Source organism: Poecilia reticulata, linkage group LG3 (assembly GCF_000633615.1).
Source record: "Poecilia reticulata strain Guanapo linkage group LG3, Guppy_female_1.0+MT, whole genome shotgun sequence".
Lineage (NCBI taxonomy): Eukaryota > Metazoa > Chordata > Actinopteri > Cyprinodontiformes > Poeciliidae > Poecilia > Poecilia reticulata.
The window spans coordinates 25741922-25761941 of NC_024333.1; the positions used below are offsets into that span (position 1 = coordinate 25741922).

At 39.1% G+C, this 20020-nt stretch overlaps 1 protein-coding gene across 1 annotated transcript in view; it reads left to right on the forward strand.

Moving 5' to 3' along the window:
• The window catches only part of LOC103462632 (transcription initiation factor TFIID subunit 4), a 94938-nt gene that overhangs the window by 50830 nt on the left and 24088 nt on the right, over window positions 1-20020 (forward strand). The window contains exon 13 of the mRNA XM_008405533.2: window positions 12855-12977. Within this exon, the coding sequence (XP_008403755.1) occupies window positions 12855-12977 (123 nt within the window). The remainder of the gene's footprint in view (window positions 1-12854; window positions 12978-20020) is intronic.

Here is a 20020-nt window from a genome sequence, read left to right on the forward strand (position 1 = left end):
AGAAAAGGAGAGGGATGGACACAGAGAGACAAAGACAAAGAGATGGAAAGCAAACGGAGGCTGTGGGGTTTGGGGACCAGTTAAAAGATAGAGAGGGAGTTAAGGCCAGTAGAGATACATCACAATGTCAGACACACAGACACACTGCAGCCATAAATTTATCATTGCAGCCACGTCTGCAGGCACAACTGGACACCAGGAAAGAGTGAGGTAAAGAGGAAGAGTGGAGAGAGGACAGGAGAAGAGCGACGACGGAAAAGGGAGAAGACAAATAGGCTAACGCAACTGACCAAAAACTGTCCGAAAGCTCCTGCTGGAGTCCACCGAAAACAAACTGTTTCCTAGCATTGATATTTCTGCAGGATGTTCACATGAGCTGCTTAGCAGAGGGTTTCCCAAGCTGGACGTTCCAGAGAAGTCACAGAATATACAGTCAACTCACTTTGGGATGCAAATGATTCCTTTGTCCTACAAACGATTTCAAATAGAAGAAAACTTCTGATTATTTTCACAACTTTTTGTCAGTGGAAGTTTTTGTATATGTAGTCACAATTACTCAAGTTTCTGTCAGTTTCTAATTACTGAATTCTGATGGTCACAAACAGTCTCATCAGTTTGGTAGTTATGATGATTTCTACTTAGTCAGTCGGTTGTTGAACACCTTGGGAAACATAATTTTGGATCTAGAGCTTCTTCATGTAGTCGACACTAGTAGGCAAGTAAAAAGTACAAAAATATGTGCAGCAACTGCCCTTTTCTGGACAGGATCCAAAGAAGTTTATGCAAGTCTTGGTTACAGCCTTTATGAAGGATTCAAGGATTCTGTTTTTCTGGAACAATGTTACTCTTGATGCTTACGCTTGTATCAGGTCTGCAGACAGAGCACATTATTTAGCAACAAATTACTAAAGATGAACAAGCATGCTGAACCACCTTTTACCAGGGTGCTTGCCACACATTTAAGATTCTTATTTAGAAAAACAAAATATTTTTTCCCGTGTCACAAATAATGTCTTTTGTGTTTCTTGTTGTCGTGTGTCAAAATGTGAAACAGTGTAATGGTTTAAGTAGCTTTGCAAGACAGTGGATATGGTGGATATGAAAATGGTTGACTCAGGTTGTCTTTCACTGACTGTCCAGTCATGTGTAAAGATCTTAAAAGAAGACAGGGTGAGGGCTAAGCCTGTCACAGTAAGCAATAAATCAATTAATTGCATGATAAATTAAAATGACCTCGATAATTTCCATTTGCATGATTGTTTTTCTTGTGTCACTCTTTCTAGCAAAGACTGGACGTTGTAAGTCTTCAGTCTGTTGCATTGGCCTCAACTAACCTTTTCTTGACTGACAATGTTCTTTACAGAGACTTGAGTATCTGTTTTATTTATTGTTTTAATTTTGTTCATTTATTTTAGATATTAAAATGTATTCCAGTTAAAAAGTTATAAATATTTGTTAGAAAAGAACATTTACTGATCTTGGAGAGAGCACTCTTGTATTATTTTTGCCTGCATCCTTAAATAACTTGAAAATTATCTCAAAGCAACAATATTATTATTTATCGCAATAACTAATGTGACAATTTATCGTCCAGCAAAATTTGCTATTGTGACAGGCTTGGTGAGTGCTTCCCTGCTCTTTGCAGCACTTTTGTTTAGAATAAATTTTCTGTATTGTAACATATGATGTAAACTCTTAAAGCCTGGGATTGTTTTATGGCCAGTTTATTACTAGTTAAAGTGTTGCTCAAATCTTGCCTGACCTYAACTATAAACCGTCCACGGTCCTATGTGACTTCTCATACTGCATAAACATAACATGTTAGATTAAATGACTTTCTATACACAATTTCAATCACTTAAATCTTTACCATTTGATCGAGGAGCATCCACCAGGCTTTAACACCAACATATGCGTCTTGATTAGCTTGGCCTCCTTCACAAGTGATCGGGTCATGGAGATCCTGGAATCCACCCACACTGTAATCCCCATCAGCTACCGCCTTATACTTTTTCTCTCCGCAAAAGAGAGATTCTTGTGTGTCAGAGGACAATGTAGCTACTTCGTAGTTTTCATTAGACCGGTTATATCTGGGAGTTCATAGGCGCTCATCCTCTGGCCCTCCACAAACCGCTCTGCTCAAAGAGGCGCTCTCGCCCATCAGGTAGGCCTGAGGGCGAGAGCCTGCTGCCCTCCTCCACATTCTCTCTCTTTCTGTGCCGACTTTCAAACAGAATTCCTGCTGTTCTGTGTGTCCCGACTCATAGTTATGTTCTTGTCTTCTGGCCTTAAAGACACAGTGCAATAATTTCACCGGACTTGCAGCAACTCGCACAATAGACACACACAGATGCTCTGCTGAAGGGAAGCAAGCTTTTATCCCCGTTTATGTGTGCAATAACGATTGATTAGTTCGAGTTCGTACATGATTTCTTTTATTTTTCTATTATTTTAATTGTGTGAAAAACATCTTGACAAAGATRGATTAATTACCACATAAGAATGGCTTGCTTTGTCTCCCAGATACGCAGGATACTACATAACACACTKTTACCCTATTTTTATTTGTTGCTTTGTTGTCTGAAGTCTCAACTTCAGTTTTTTTTTCTTAACCTCAAGACATATTACAAAGGGAAAAAAACAGAAGTAGGCTTTAAAAGTACCTTTGGTGTTCCTGTGTGTTTTCGAATATTACAAAGTGCTGTAATGAGAAGGAAAACAACAAAAAAAGGAGATTTTGCCTCACAGGAAGATAGCGACTCGTCTACTTGCTGCACAAGCCTGTAGGTTCACTTTTCTCTTTGTGCGCCGGAGCACTCCTTGGGACTCCAGTGACAGGGGAATTGGGCGGGCTGAGCTACGCTGGTGGCGAGGTGTCAGCCTCCTGTGCCGGGTATTCGAGTAGGAGGGAGGCAGGACATGTTTCAATTAGGCAACAACCACCACGTGCATGTGGATAGAAAAGGAGGGAAGATTAGCTTACCTGTGCCTGCGAACCTTTCCCTGCTGACCTCTTCATAAAATACACCTCCTTGTTCTGTTGTGCCCCACTTTCTTCTCCTTTGCATTTGAATGTTGAGGTGTTGCTTTTGTCGAATTCTTATGGGGAGGACAGTAGCCGGGGTCTTCGTGAGGTGATGCTAAGTGTGCCAGCCTGGCCTGCATGTTTCCATTAGATTGTCATGTTGGCTAATTAGAGAGCGGCAGCATGATTCACCTTGTTAATTAGGAGGACTTGCACACCATGTGCCTGCAGGCGGTGTGGGGAAGAAGAGCCCAGCCCCAGAGCCTGTTAGTCGCCTGCTGCCTGTGAAGATTCCCCTTCTCATCTACCTTCATTCCTTTTTTTTTTTTTTTTTTTTGATTTGGAAATGAATAAATCATTGAGATCGTCCTCTCTCGAAGTGTGAATATCTGAGTTCTCATCTTTTCCTGGATGCAAATTAGTCGTGATCAATAGGAGGTGACGAGCGGAGAATCTTAAAAAAAAAAAGTGTGAGACAGGCAGAGAAGACTTCCAGATGAAGCATAGAATGAGACAAAGCGAGAACATTTAAAGCAGGAAATTTTCCCTTAGATAAGCAGTATTTTTAATGATCGCCACGCTCCGGCTGCCGATTCAGTACAACGCCATTAGAATTTGCTTAACAACGTTTTCTGACTTCTTTGTTAAACTTTTTTTTTTTTTTTGGCAAAATGTGAATTACAAATGTTATTAATAGGAATAAAACTTACTTCAAAGTCAGAATTCAGTGTAATCCAATGTTTCACTCAAAATGCCTTTATGTCGTTTGGTTCCTATAAAGTAAGTTGCAGATGAAGAAAAACCGCCGGGTCATGATAGTGACACTCRCATAATGACCTTCGCTTCGGGAACGACTCAGGGCTCTAAATAATTGGTCCTGATCCCTGGAAGCTCTTGGAGCTTCAGAAGAAAAGGAACAGATTGTGCCATGGCTGTTAGTTCATGCATGTATTTTGAATTCATCTCCATAAGTAAAATATTATAATTCCAGACAGGATAAGCAGAACCATTCTCACAATACAGGGGTGGAGAGGGAGTGTTCAATGTTCTGGACAGCAAGACCTGTGAACAAAACTGTGCATCGCAGTCAATTAGAATATTGATGAAAAGTTAGTTTCTTCCAGTAATTCTGTTGAAATGTGGAACTCATATTGTATGGATTTGCTTTTTTATGTAGATTGGTGTATTTCAACTGCTAATTTTGATGACCTAGACTCACAGCTAATGAAAATGTTCTTTGAAAATGTGAATATTACAAAACATTAGTAAGAAACATGTTTTTAATGCAGAAATACAAAATCGTACTGCTGACTTGACGGCTGTCTCAGGCAGCTTCATCAAGGAGATTAGTCCACTGAAGGTCATTGCTAAACAAACGGACTTTTCAGAGTTCTATATAAAACAATATTAAGGTGTAGTTGAGTGGAAGGAAGAAGTTTGGAAGAGATGGAAAGCGTGGACTGTGGCTGGAGTCAGTGGCATCACACACAAACACATTCAGGACATGTTTCACAACATGAATCAGACACATTTCAAGAAGTGTCTTAACCGAACTAGGGAGAAAATTGACTAATATTGCTCAGTGGTTTTGTTTTTCAGCAGAACTTGCCCACAAAAAAGTACATTTCAATCAATCAATCAAGTTTATTGGTATAGCACAGGTATAGCACATTTCAGCAACAAGGCAGTTCAAACATCATAAAAACACAAAAGTACAAAGTCAAAAAAGACACCACACAGTCAACAATTGAGAAAACCAGTAAACATTTTAGATTTTGTCAAGTGCCATTGTTGGTTTAACAACCATTGTATCACTGCTTTTCACAGCCAAAAGCCAGATAAAAGACACCAGAAATAATACAAACGAAAAACCACCTGCAAAACTCCCCAGCAGCTTATCATCTGCATGAAGATCACATTAATGTAGCAATTCATRCAAAAGGAGCCGTAACTACCATACGCATTTACTGTACAATACTTGAACATAGGCTTACAAATCCTTTTGTGGTAAATTTTTATTTTTCCCTTGCTGTAAGCAAAAAAATAACAGRAATTATTGCGTGAGCCATATAAATTTGTGCAGTGAAGCTATATAATGAGTTTTGAAGTGAATAACTGAATTAAATTTGTTTTCTCACAATGTTMTAATTTGTTGAAATGTCTATAAAATAATTTTTGAGGAACTCTCCTACATATAATTATTGAGAAGATGTGATGAATCCATGCATGTTTCCATCTAGAATACATTTTTGGCTCTTTGGAGAGTAAGAGTGCAGATGGGAACAGAAAACCTTATTGGGTGCTTCAAATGGCCCCTCTCCCCTGCAGCAAATTAACTGCCAGGCACTTTGCATGAAGAAAAGCCTGAAGATGTAGCTCACAGATGTTCACATAATGCTGCCCATGTGGGTGTCAGGTGAACAAGATGCATGTATTACCGACGCACATTAAACACATACATAAAGCGTCAACACACACTTGATAAGGGGTAGGAGGCTGTCACAAARAAATGTGTGTTTTCATGGATGCAAGAATTTGTTGAAATTAAAACAGCTTTACTATAACACTATTTACTGAACACAGTACATTCTCTATTGATCTGATAAAGATGATCTAATTGTTATGGTCACACAGACCAGCCGACACGCTGCCGCCACAGTCTCTGTCYCTCTTTCCCCGCCCCTCCCAATGGCTTTAAATGTGCTTTAAACTTTATTAACAAACCAGCGTTCTGACAACTATCCCAGCATGCACCGCGCACTTCTTCTTCTACAGGGGAAAATGAAGTCGGCAGCTGCTTACCATAGTTGCTAGACCTGTTGTGGCTCAATATTGGTCCATATATAAGGCGCACCAGATTATAAGGCGCACTATCGGCTTTTGAGGAAATTGAAGGTTTTTAGGTGCGCCTGTAGTGCGGGAAATACGGTAGTGCAATTAGACAGGCAGTGTAATCAGTACTGCTTGACAGTCATCAACATACCTGAAGCCTGACACTGATATGGGTAAATGAGAATATAGTGGGACTTTGATATCCTGTAAAAAAAAATACCAATCAGACATTCTGCTTCTTCCAGCTAATATATTTAATTGACAGTAGACACCGCTCTAAGTTTACGTGTTTTGGGAGAGCATCTCAGCTTTATTTTCTAGCTTTGCTYTCCAAATCTGACCAAATGTATAAACTTTAATCTATGTACACCAGCATGCCATAAGAAAACGAATGTGGTGATAGCATTTTGTTTGATTTTACAGACAAATCCGAGTGCAACTAAACCAAGTCTATGTATGYGAGATCATTTTTTTATTATCCCCTAACCACTTTGTGCTACTTTGTCTAAAAATTGGTTCTCCAACCAATGAAATATTGGTTTAGTTTAGTGCTGAAATKATATAAATAATAAAAACTTATTTCTATTTCCTGAGAGCTGACACTCTCATAGTCTTTATACAACCTCCTGCAACAATGCCTGAAGGCTGCTGTGTTGTGTATTGTAAAAGTTAAGAACTTGCTTCCCCACCTAACCCTGGTTAAACTACTCGCTTTCTACCAATGGCTTTATTAATAAACGCGTTGAACAAATGTAGCATATGTCAAGTCTGCATAATCATAAGAATCCTGCTGGTTTCTGTTCAACCACAGCTTTTCATGGGGGAGGGTTTGAAATGGTATATCAATTTAAACCCTATGGTCTGCCTTACATACTGTGGTCTTTGCGAGGCAGACAGCCATTTAGCTTCCTTCACAGCCCCACAGCCGCTTGTGACGTCAAGCTGAGCATGTTCTGCTCTACCAAGGACATCTGTCTGTAAGCGTCTGGAGGGCCGTAAGCAGCCCCCCAGGCCAGACAGAGGGGTGGGGAGGAAAGCCTTTGTTAGAAACAGCAGAAAAGGCGAACGGCAGGTTGGCCATAACTGCTCCTACAGCTCATCTCCCTCCCTGTGCCAGCCATATCAGAGAGGTTCTTGCTGTACTTTGGACATGTTTGCATCATAAGGGAACATAATGCTCTGCTGTCTGTGAAGAAAGAAAAATCTTTTATTTCTTGTTTTGCTCTGGAAAGACTTTTATTCTGATCCACTAAATGTACAAGTGCAGAGTATAAAGATTGAGTTTCAAATATACCAAGATGCAATAAACAATTGCTATATACATTTTGTTTGCTGTTTACTCTTTACACTGTATATAAAAGCAAGAATTAAGAATTGATATTTAATATGTAAAAGATGTGGTTCCAAAATTTATTCATGAAGGGACTTAGTGGAAACCTTCATTCTAAATAATTAATTTCAAATAATATTATTATGAAACTGAGGGAACATGTCTTTCATTTCCAAAGTTATGTATTAAACTTAGTAATGGAAATGTTTTTGCATATGCTAAAACTTTAATTTTTATTTCAGCTCACATATTAGTTTGTTTTTCACCAGCTCTTCTGATTTGACTGGCGTTGGATTTTCTGCAATTTACCAACACCTACAGCTCTTTGCAAATATTATCGTACCTCTTGAAGCTTTTYACATTTTGTCATAACAACTGCAAACTATTTTTCAMAAATCAAAACTGAAAAGAGTGCTTTGCCTCTGTATGTAGCTGCCTTTACTCATCTACCCTTTATTAAAATCCAGCGCAAGAAAGAGAGGAATAGTTGAAAGAAATCTTATTTGCACTTTGCTTCAAMCCATATAAGGGGACACGACAAAACAYGTAAGAAGGAGATCTGATCAGGTCAGACCAAAATTTTATGTTTTGACCTGAAAGTTCTTGGTGGAAACTTGTACGCATGTATTATACGTCAAAGTTTGTGATTGTAACACAAGAAAATGTAAATTTGTTTGAAGGGTATAAATCATTTTAGGGGTATATKCTGCTGCTAATTTTTTTATTTTTATTTTTTTAACTCCTGGTGTCAATTTTAATAGACCGGGAAAACACTAGAAATACTTTTAGTGTCCTAATGTGTTAGTTGCTAATCAATGCTAATTGATACACACAACACCTTATTTAAAATTATTTAGAAAATTGCATATTTTTACATGAATACATTTTATTATGTGACCAAAATGTTGTCACATAACAGTGCGCTTTAGGTACAGAAAATAAATCCTGTACCTGACAAAACCATAGATCAATTTTTCTGCATTTTTTGACCTTTGTTAATATAACTTTACAAGTCCCAGTTCTTTGCCTGCAAAGGGCACAGAGTCAGACTGGAACCATTGGTATTTAAGTGACTTCAGATCAGCAGGTGGTTATGTGGTATCATTAATAGGAGCTGGCAAATGTATGCATCCTGCCACATGRTTATTCTTCCCGTCTGGTACAGCTCCTAGTGATGACCTTTTATTTAGTTACTGGCAGTGGTTGTACTTGTTGTTAAACATCGGCGACATGGTTCTCCAAGAGAGCACGGAGAGAATGTGACACGGATTTCTCATTCATCACCACAAAATCCCAAAATATCTAAAAGCTGCTGTTGTTGGAATTTACAAAACTTAAAGCTAATTTAAATGGTAAATAAAAGCTTCTTGTGTTTCTTCGTAGCGTGAAAGACGACATATTTCATGTTGGTTGTTAACCAAATGGTGGGTTCTGCTTCATGGCACCAGATTGAAATCAGAAATCAGTCTCMGAGTGTCATGGCGTCCTCTTCACTGACGGGAAATGCAGGCTCGCAGATGGTGAAATGAAGCCTTCATTTATCATGCAGTCATAAATCCGAAATTGCAGGCAGTTGCTTTGGGCGCTGGGAGCCCATGCCTRGTGCCAACTGCCAGCCAGAGATGCCGCCATCCTGGTGCTGTTAGGGAGATAGCGAACCTCTCCTGCTGTGTGCGTTGCGGCGGGATTCTTTAAGGTCAGGCCTGGAAAGATTTATCTGGTTCTTATGGCAAAGCTTGATAAAATCTGCAACAATAGCATTAGGGACAACGTTTGATTGTCCAGCCACAACGTCCGCATTGTAACTCCGGTACTTCAATATGTAGTTATTAAAATTCACATCAGAAAGTTATCCATATTACTACCATTAATTAATGAATATTCTCATGTATTCCCGTTTTTTTTTTTTTGTTGTTTTTTTTTTGGTAGGCGTCTATTGTAAAACGAATAAGTAAACAAGGTTTATTTATTCAGCTGCTATTAATTCCCTTCTTTGTCAGTGTGTTTGAATCTTTCAGCAGTTCCGCTGTGCTAAATGTGAAGTGGCAACACCCTAAAGGGCATGCCTTGCCAGCAGGGTTTTAGGAAAAAATCAGAGGCAAGTGCATGCACATTTTAGATCAGATGGTGTACACCAAAGCAACCTTTTACAAAACGCCATCTGAAAGCAACATGAATTTTCCCCCCCCCCCCCTGATCAGACAATATACATGCCTCGCACAAACGCCAGCGCCCAGCGAACACATGCTGAGAGATAACATAAAAGAACATGAAAGACATCAAGGCGCACAATTGATTGTCCCTGTTCGCTCCAACCCAGGCCTCTCTCCCCCAGCAGGCAGGCACACAGGCAAGCTGGTGGGTAGGCATTCCCTGTGCTGCTGTGGCCAGGATTGATAGGCACGTGTATGTGTGCGCGTGTGTGTGCGCTCTGGCACCCTCCGTGCCTTTGCCTCAGGCCATCACACCTCCACCCAATGGAAAGGGCAGCTCCTAGCGACGCTGGRTCCGCCCACAGCCCTGCAGCTAAACATGACATTACCTTGGGCACTGCCCCTCCCAACCACCCACTTAAACATCACAAACTGCAAAAATCAAAAAAGAGCAGGGCTATGTGACTGCACACACACACACACACACGATCTCTGTGTTCCGTTAATGGCTGACGACAGTCTTCCATTTTGTTCTGATCAGGCAAGYATTCTGCTCCCACGATACAAGAGAATAAGCAGAAACATTAGTCGCACGTCTTTGTTTCTATTTATTATTTGATTCTTGATTCACTTTCATATTCTTCCTCTCGCTAGTTGTGTTTACAAAACTTAGTTGCCTTTACTGGTCAGGAAGTTCCAAAATGTAATTAAAATAAGTCAACATTTGTAAWTCTTGTGTTAAATGTTTTAGTCAAAATACTAAAACACACATWAGCCGCTTTTCCATTGTTGTGGCTTTAACCAGTTCTTCCATAGTCAGCCRTGGCCAGATCCGTCTCTATTTGCAGATCATGTGCAGCTCCTCCCTGTTTGTCGTAACCACTTGAGGGGTGGTATAAGCCGGGAAAAACCATGCATTGTGCGGAAGCGATTTAATTGACAGCAGACTGCACTCGTTGACTGGGTTAGACTTTAATTTTAACTACTTGATACTTTTGGCTGTTTGTTTTTAAGGTGTTTTCACACYTGTTAGTCTAGTAGACTCGGTTTGACTAGGGGGCAAAATTGCAACATTTGTTAAGTTTTCAGCTGCTGTGGTTCGCTTTTACACTGCATTGCGTTAAACAAACCAAACTCTTTGAAAAAGAATTTTCCCTCCCTCACCTGTGGTGGCTCTAGACCAAGAACCACCGAAGCAAACAGCATGAAAACTTCAAAAGAAGAAGACAGGAGCCAATTTTTTTTTCTTTGCAACAGAAAAAAAATTCTTCTGCAAAGAACCAACATTTCCTTTCTTTTCAGAAAGAAAATTTTTCTTCTGCAAAAAATTTTGCAGTAGCAAAAATCAGATATCAGCGGTTGTTGGATTTCTCTTTTGAYTTTGCTAAAAGACCACAAGCCATTTTCTCTGCTAACATTAATGAGATTTTCATATTTGTTTAGATGGTACTTACCCAGAATGCCCTGCGCTATAATAGTTCGCTTTCTGCTTTTGGAGCAATCTCCGGTCTGCTTGCATCCACATATGCATTTGAACCGCTTCAAAGTTCACTTCTAACAAACCGAGACGTTTTTTAGGAAGACTAGATTTTTCTTTTTTGGCCCACATCAGAGTTCAGTTATGGATTCAAATTGGCTCCAATGAACCAGACATTCTGGGGAACCTAGTCATATGCCAATTTTATTAGCTGTGCWGTATTTTTTTCTTATGATCTTATCTTGTGTGATTCTGTTTGGTTCCATTTACCTTTAGTTTGCTCTAMACATTGTGCCACAGTCGTCCCACAAAATATGTTAACGCAATATTTGACAGACTTGTATAAAAAGCTAAGAAGTAACTCTTATGACGCCAAACTTTGTACTTATTAGGTGTATTAGGAATGCACTTCCTCTTTAGACACTTTTACCAGTTGTTGAGGAAAGGTGAAAATGACCTGTAATTCCATCTACTGCTTAAATAGGAACTGCAGCACCTGAACTGTACCTTTAGTCAAATGTATTAAAGCTAAACGGTTGCAGCGCTGTTGCACCTCAGCGGYACATCCGTGGCTTTGAAAGACCTATCGTTTTGGGTGAATGGTAAAGTTTTGGAGACTGACAGTTTTGATTAACAATTTTTATATGATGGATTGAACTTTGCTTTAGGATATTCTTTTAAAACCTAACCCCGCTGTCAACTTCTCCACAGCCTCCACAGAGGAGTTGGGCTTATACTGAGAGTAAATTACACACAGGAGGACTCTATTTACTGATTAGGTCACTTTTGAAGATAATTGCAGTTGCACCAGATTTTATATATGGTAGACAGACTGGACRCACTTAAGACATTTCTGATTTTTATTTGTAAATGTTTTTCAAAACCAGGTATTCTTTTTCTTCCAATTCACAATCATGTTTCACTGTGTTGCAAAAATTTCAACTAAATGCATAAAAACTTTGTTGTTGTAAAATACTAAAATATGAAAAAGGTCAGGTAGTGTCACTACTTCTGGGATGAGGCTGCATTTATAAATGAATAGAGAACCTTGTGAGTAATGCAGGACAAAACATGACTTTATAGAATTTGTGTTCTGTTTTCACTAGATGCAACAACAAGAGCTGGCCCAGATGAGACAGCGAGATGCAAATCTGACAGCACTAGCTGCTATTGGACCTAGAAAAAAACGCAAACTGGACTCACCAGGGGCAACACCNACATTGTGCCACAGTCGTCCCACAAAATATGTTAACGCAATATTTGACAGACTTGTATAAAAAGCTAAGAAGTAACTCTTATGACGCCAAACTTTGTACTTATTAGGTGTATTAGGAATGCACTTCCTCTTTAGACACTTTTACCAGTTGTTGAGGAAAGGTGAAAATGACCTGTAATTCCATCTACTGCTTAAATAGGAACTGCAGCACCTGAACTGTACCTTTAGTCAAATGTATTAAAGCTAAACGGTTGCAGCGCTGTTGCACCTCAGCGGYACATCCGTGGCTTTGAAAGACCTATCGTTTTGGGTGAATGGTAAAGTTTTGGAGACTGACAGTTTTGATTAACAATTTTTATATGATGGATTGAACTTTGCTTTAGGATATTCTTTTAAAACCTAACCCCGCTGTCAACTTCTCCACAGCCTCCACAGAGGAGTTGGGCTTATACTGAGAGTAAATTACACACAGGAGGACTCTATTTACTGATTAGGTCACTTTTGAAGATAATTGCAGTTGCACCAGATTTTATATATGGTAGACAGACTGGACRCACTTAAGACATTTCTGATTTTTATTTGTAAATGTTTTTCAAAACCAGGTATTCTTTTTCTTCCAATTCACAATCATGTTTCACTGTGTTGCAAAAATTTCAACTAAATGCATAAAAACTTTGTTGTTGTAAAATACTAAAATATGAAAAAGGTCAGGTAGTGTCACTACTTCTGGGATGAGGCTGCATTTATAAATGAATAGAGAACCTTGTGAGTAATGCAGGACAAAACATGACTTTATAGAATTTGTGTTCTGTTTTCACTAGATGCAACAACAAGAGCTGGCCCAGATGAGACAGCGAGATGCAAATCTGACAGCACTAGCTGCTATTGGACCTAGAAAAAAACGCAAACTGGACTCACCAGGGGCAACACCRTCAGGGACTGAGGTAAGAACTGGAACAAATTAAGGGTTTTATGGTCTTTCTAGGTGCTGCTACTAAATGGTTTCACAAGGATCTTTACCACAAGTGTCTCAATCTAAAGCAGCTTACTTTTTCCCCTTTAATTTATAGTTGTTGTGTCCTGCAGATAAAACTTTGAATGCACAAAATTATCTAATTGGTAAAGCTGGTAATAATCTTATTTTATGTTGTCATATTGTTCTGTAGACAATGAATCAATAATGAAGTAATATGGTATGGTGTTGTTACTGATTAGACCATTTTTGGCAGCCAGCAGTTGCAACTGCTTACTGCATAAAAACACCTTTTTTGTTCTGCTGTTTACTGACAATAATAATAATAATAATAATAATAATAATAATAATAATAATAATAATAATATAGCAGTTTGCCTGCTACTATTTTCTGTCTGTTTCATTCCATGATCAATAGCAAATTATGTTTTCTGATGCAGTATGGTATTGCTCAACAGCACATCTTGTCCCACCGACATTTAAAGCTGACTTTTGTGTCAGTGATAATATATGATTTAAATGCGGAATCTCCTTTAATATTGCTAGTAAAATCTCAGACCAAAGTCAGTAAAGTTTTTAGACTTCAGTTTATAGCATGTTGAGTATTAATGGGACCAGAGGACTTTTATCAGTATTTACTGCACATTGCACTTCTGATGCATTCCTTGACCTTTTAGCCATTTCACCTTCTCTGACTCCTGAAAATAATATTGTTTACTTTAAAAAAAAAAAAAAGTTGCACATATTGTTTCAGGTTCAAACAGGAATCACTGCTAATCATTATGGTGCGGCTGGTATTGGTTTCACCTTGTAAGTTTTGCTTGTGTGTGTGTGTTACCATGGCAAAATGTGGTCTCGGTCACTCGACGCCAGCCATTACAAGAACCACATCAAAAGAGAAGGTATGAGCGTCATTAAAGAGAACAGGGCACCAAAACACCTTTGACTTTGATAAATTCTCCATTCCAATAAAATAAAGGTTAAACTATTTAGATACAGTTTTCAAAATTATGAGTTAAAGTAACCAAGCAGTCAGACAACATAATGAGAGCATMATTTTGTAAGTGTGTTTTCTGGAAAAAGAACCAAGAGACAAGTTTGGATAAGCAAAAAATGGGTGTTTGATGTCAAACAATGAAACTTTTTGCACGGTCCCGAGTCTCAAGCTTTAGCAGATATTTACTTTTCAACACAACAAAGACCTGAATCATAAGCCCCTTTCACAAAACACTTCCAGATGGGATTATGGCTCCTTTTTGTTATCACAGTGTGTTTTGTAAAAGAACTGATGTAGTGAAGTGGGTAAAAATCAGGTCTATACCCACAKCCCCTCATCAGCTGCCTTGTACAGAGTCAAGGTGGCTTCACACTTTGAGGTAGTGATGCAGTGACAATATATGGTTTGTGCAACCAACCGGCCGCCAGATCTAAACTCAGCTTTTAGGAGGAGTAATAATGATGTTGTTGATGCACAGTGTTTTTTAAAATCTGAAGTCAGTTTATGATACCGCCAGTCTCTGCTTGTAAAGAATGAATGGTAAAAGGGAGCTGAAGGGTAAGTTGTGTTTGTTGCAGGTTTATGATAGAAATATTTTGTAATAGAGTGATTCCACTTCCTACTCAACATTTAACCCCACTTATTAATGACAGGCATTTAAAGATTAAATTATTTGTTCGTTTGCTATATCAGCGGATGGATRGCTGAAATAATATTAACTAGCATCTGTACTGAGAAGCAACTTTTTAATCAAGCTTAGTTTTTTTCAATTATGTAAAAAAAACAACAACTTATTTGGCTTTTTCTTCTACACTTTCAAAAGTTACTTTTCCAGTCAAACCAGCCACTCAAAGCATATCAGACTTCAGCCACATTCACCTAATCACACTAACAAAAGTGCACACATTCATATATTGATATTTGCAAAGGTTTGACTGCACCACAAACTTCATAATTTGGTTGAACAAACGTGGACGTGATGTCCGAATAACACACTYTGGGGATATTCACAATTCTTGAATGGTTTACACAACAAAACCAAGCAAGAAGTTTCCTTGGAAAATTGACTGCAGGCTTAAAAGGAAATGTGAAAGATTTGTGAGAACATTTTTACAAGGACTAAATGATTTTATTGCTGCATAAGGTGCCGAAATGATTGAATCTTTATTTATCTATCATTAACTGGGAAGAGGACCCAAAGCACCAAAAGGTATGATAATTTTATGGGTAATTATCTGTTTAACCTCAAAATATCTGTTCAAAGTGTTAGCACAATAACATATTGTGTGTTCAAAGTTATTATATTTACTATATCAACTTGTAGATATTACATTCACAAAAAAAAATGTTTAGAAAATGTGACTTTCTGATAATAAAAAGACCCTAACCTTCTCACAATTTACTATATAGTCAAATACTTAACTTGGTCAATGTTAAATAAAACGTCAAACACTCCAACAGTAACAATGAGGTATTTACTAATCATTTTCAGTCTGTAAATACATCAGTTGTCATTGTTCTTTATTTTAGGTTTAGTTAAAAAATATTAGGTTTGAGGGCATATAAGATGATACACAAATACAGGGATTGCAAGATGGGATTTTTTTGTATTTTTTAATTCAAATGTACCAACACGGTGAAGGARACTTTACCCTCACTCTTATTCTAAGAACTTTAGCGCATTATAAGATGTTTACATATCTGAATACATTTTAACGAAGCCATGATAATCCTGGTAACTAAATTGAATTTGCTCAAAGTTATTCATTTATTTTTTCCCACATCGTTGCGTCTTGTGTTAAGCTGTTTATCATCAGACRCTTATGGTCCGAATTTAAATGCGAACAATACAAATTCCTAGTAACAATAAAGTKAAATGACTTACAGGAAGTACTTTTTAGAAGCAACACATTGACATACTTTAGTGTGACGTGTCAAGTCTGTTTGTAATTAAGCTGTTGTTTAAAAAAAAAAAGTCTTCTGTTTGAAGCAYCATAAGCAGTGACTGAAGTATCCCATTTCTCTAACACATGAGTTTAGGTGAAGTTATGCACAGTTGCTGCAGCGAGTCACATTTACCTTTAGGCACCAGGAGAAACATTTAAATTCCACATATTTCTTCGTAAATATGATGAATGTAAAATAAGGCTGAATATTGAATGTCAATTGGTCATTTTAATAACCTGCTTATCGAGTTGCATCTTCGCATCCTTCGCTTAACAGCAGCATGCTGCAGAGGAGCATAGTAATGCACCCGGTAAAAAAAGCATAAATAACAAAATAAAAACATTACTTCTGGTCCTTGAGTGCAGTGCCAACCTCTTTCAGAATGTTTTACCCTGATGGGTATTAGCCGGCGACCTTCTGCTGCATTTAAAGAAAGGAGGGRAAAAAAGCTTTCCCAAACCTCTCGCCTAAACGCAGTTACAGAACATAAGCATTAATATACATTAAGGAGTTGTTTATTTCTTTTTTTAATGTCCCATGCACGTTTAATTAGAAGGCATAATGAAGTGAAATCAGAGTGCCCCTCCTCTGGAGTTATTGCAGTGGGGGCGGAGGAGGAATCTTAACTTATTTTCACTTCGTTTTCACCTCCTCACATTTCTTCATTTCACATGGGCTGGAAGCCCCCGCGGCRTTCTCTTTCCCTTCTCCAGAGCAAAGTGAATGTGACTTTTCTAAGGGGGTCACAGGATGCCTGGAGGCCTGTGGGTGTTACTGGACTGTTGCCTGCTCTCAGCTTCACTGAGGGGCTTGTCATAGATTTCATCTCCACAGAAATGAGCCGGGGGCCCTGGCCAGGAGCACAAGCAGCCAACGTTATGAAGGGCCCACGCTGATTATTTCCCTCTGACATCGCATCCTGAGCTTTCCGCATTAATCCCAGACAAAGGCAGCCCTTCAGTGCTGTGCCAGAGCTCAAATTAAGAGTCAGATAATGGTCTTGTTGAGATCCTGTTCTGTTCACTAAGAGGCAGAGCTCCTGTTGAAATCCTCCTACCATTTTTTTTATTATATTCACACCACTTCTTTTTGGGTCTTTTTACGACTTCGAGGAAATTCAGGTGACGACATTTTACTCCATAAGTTTTTCCCAACCATTCTACCCCCACTYTTTCCCCCTATGTTTAATTTGAGGGTGGCTCTGCAGGACTGTGCCTGGATGTGGATGGCCATGGGCTGTGAAACTGATAGCCTGTCAAGACTGGAAAGTCCGTCTCCAGCCTGATCCAGTCTGCAGGAGGTAACAAAGGGGGTCTTACAGGACTCCGCAGGGCAGATTAGTTTCAAAGAGCCAATGGCTGAGGCTGCTGGAGGACCTGCTGTGGTTCCAGTGGTGGGTCACTGCACAGGCAGGGGGTCACATAGGTGTACATGGTGAAACTCAGCTTAATCCCGTTTACTTGCATATTACCAGGTCACAACAAGTGATATTTTAGAGCACAAAGGAAYCATTTTTCCAATAAAGAATAATCAAATCAAGTAAATGCGATTCAAATTCATTTCCATAAAACCCGCTTCCATCTCCATTGTAACATAATRTGATGAACTTGGTAGYTGACTTTGCTACACTTGTTCTAATCCTTCATGTCTCACCCACCCAACTCTAACCTTTAGTAAATAAGCATATTCTAATTATACTTCTACATTTTTATTTGGGGAATTCACTGTTAAAATTTTCATTTATATTCACTCYATTTTCTATATTTTCTCAAATATTACTCCGTCATTAAAGCAAGCATGGCATGTTAAGAGTTTTTAAAAAGCCTCCTTCCTAATTGCGAGCTTTCTGATGATTCACCAGCATCTGGAACCATACCATAACCCTCCATCCACAGTGCCTGTGAGTAGAACCTCTTGTAGTYGGTGTTCTGAAAACCACTTTATTAGGTAAACCCGTTCAACTGTTTGTTCACACAATAGTGTTAGTTTAGTCATCTACATGCGGTGAAGACAATTTGTTGGAGTTGAACTGAGCATCAGAATGGAAAGAGAGGTGGACATGTCTCATTTTTTCTAAAGAATGGGCCCACAGAAAATACTGTGATGTCCTTGTTTCTTTTGTTAGAAATTYAAGGCAGCTGTAACTCAAATAACCACTTATGACAACTGCGGTTTGAGATGGTTTGGTTACAGCAGAAAAAAGTGATACTGGGTGACCCTCCTGTCAGCTAAGAACAAAAACCCGCCGATATAATTTGCTCAGACTCACCAAATTTGGTCCACTGAGTTTTATTTCACCTGCAACATAAAACTAAATGGTTTTATGTGGCCAAAATTGTCCCCAAATTCTGGGGACAGAATTTGGTGGAAACAGCATGAGTCTAATTTGCATCAATTGCTCGGGCTGGTGGTGCCAGTCAAGCAATGCTGAGTTTTGTGTCTGGCCATGTTCATCCCTTTTTGACCCCAGTGTACTCATCTGATGATGGCTACTTCCAGCAGGATATTGCATCATAAAGCAATATCCTGCTGATGATCACGTGGCTGATAATGATGATGATGATGAGTTCACTGAACTCCAGTTGCCTTCACAGTCACCAGATGTCAGTTCTGCAACAGTTCCCCAACAGGGCCCTGTTGACCTGTTGGGGAAAAGGAGATTCACTTTGTGCAAGAGCCACTAACTAATTCAAAGTAACTGGACAATGCTATCATGCTAAGAACCAGAAACTCTGAAGAAAATTTTAGAAACCATGTTGAATCTGAAGGCAAAAGGGGCTCAAACCTGATGTGTAGCTAGTCATAATAATAAGATGGGTTTTGAGTGAATGCTGTAAAATTACCTTTACATTTTCATATTTTGGTAAAAAGAAAAGATATCACAAATAAGATCTTATGATTATCACCACCAAGTGTTATGTTTTGATGTTCTCTGGAGCCCAGCTGTAAGTATGTGCTTTCTTGTGTTTGGCAAACCAAAGGAACATTCTGCGGTGTGTTTGCCATATATCGTAAAATGTATTCCGGATGCGAGAAAGCTTGCCAAATACATCTGTACCCACAATGATTACTGTATCACACTCGTTAAATTCTGTCCTTTAACACATTTAACATGACTGGAACGCTGCACTGTTTCATTTCCCCCCGTATCGATTTTCAGATCTTGTGATCTCCTCCTCTCCCGTGTGGTGAATCTTATCTGAATTGTGTGGCTTGTATTTTGAGTGCTTGTAAGACGGACGTAAGATGGAAACTCCTCTCCGCATCTTAGGCAGCATTAAAGGTTCTGAGATGTAAAAACTACCCTGATGCACAATGTCCTGCAGTGTTTAACATGCCTAGTGCTTTGAAATATCCTTGACACATTTATGAGCTTTGAGTTATCATCCAGGCACTTAGGCCATTTATCACATCAAAGGAAGAGCTTTGTTTGTTGACGTAAAAGCAACAATACCAGCTAAATTGCCCCAGTTTGTACAGCCACGTAAGCTTCCTCCTATCTGTCTCGACCAGGCGCAATGCTAGGGACAAAGGTAGGCGAGGGATTTAATAGTGAGCACAGTCTTATTTTTCCATTTGAATTCATTTCACCTTCTTTCTTTGAGGCTGTAGATCAGAAAGAAGGAGTGAGGCAATAGAGTGAGAGGCATTGGGAGAGCGCGGGGGGAAAAGCACAAGGAAAACTGATGCCCTTTCCTCCAGCTAAATTAACAGGAATCACGTGGAAAACAATCTGAGTCTCCAATGAAGGAGGAAGRAGAAGGAGGGGAGGGGGGGGCACCATTAAAATTAGCCCCAAGCTATGGACTGCACCCAATATCACTAAAGCTGCACTCACTACAGATGTGGAGGCTGGCTTACAGGCAAACTATGCTCTGTTCTATAGCTACAATTAAAATCAACCTCGCTGCCAAAAAATAGGAGGGGGAAAGTGGGGGTAGAAAGGCAGACATGGAACATCAAAGACAGATTGAAATGTGTAGTCAGTAATAAGAGTGGTCTCCAAGCCCCGAGGTTCTCCACGGTCCCCTTGTTAATGAGAAATTTTGACCTCTGGTTTGTAAGTTAAA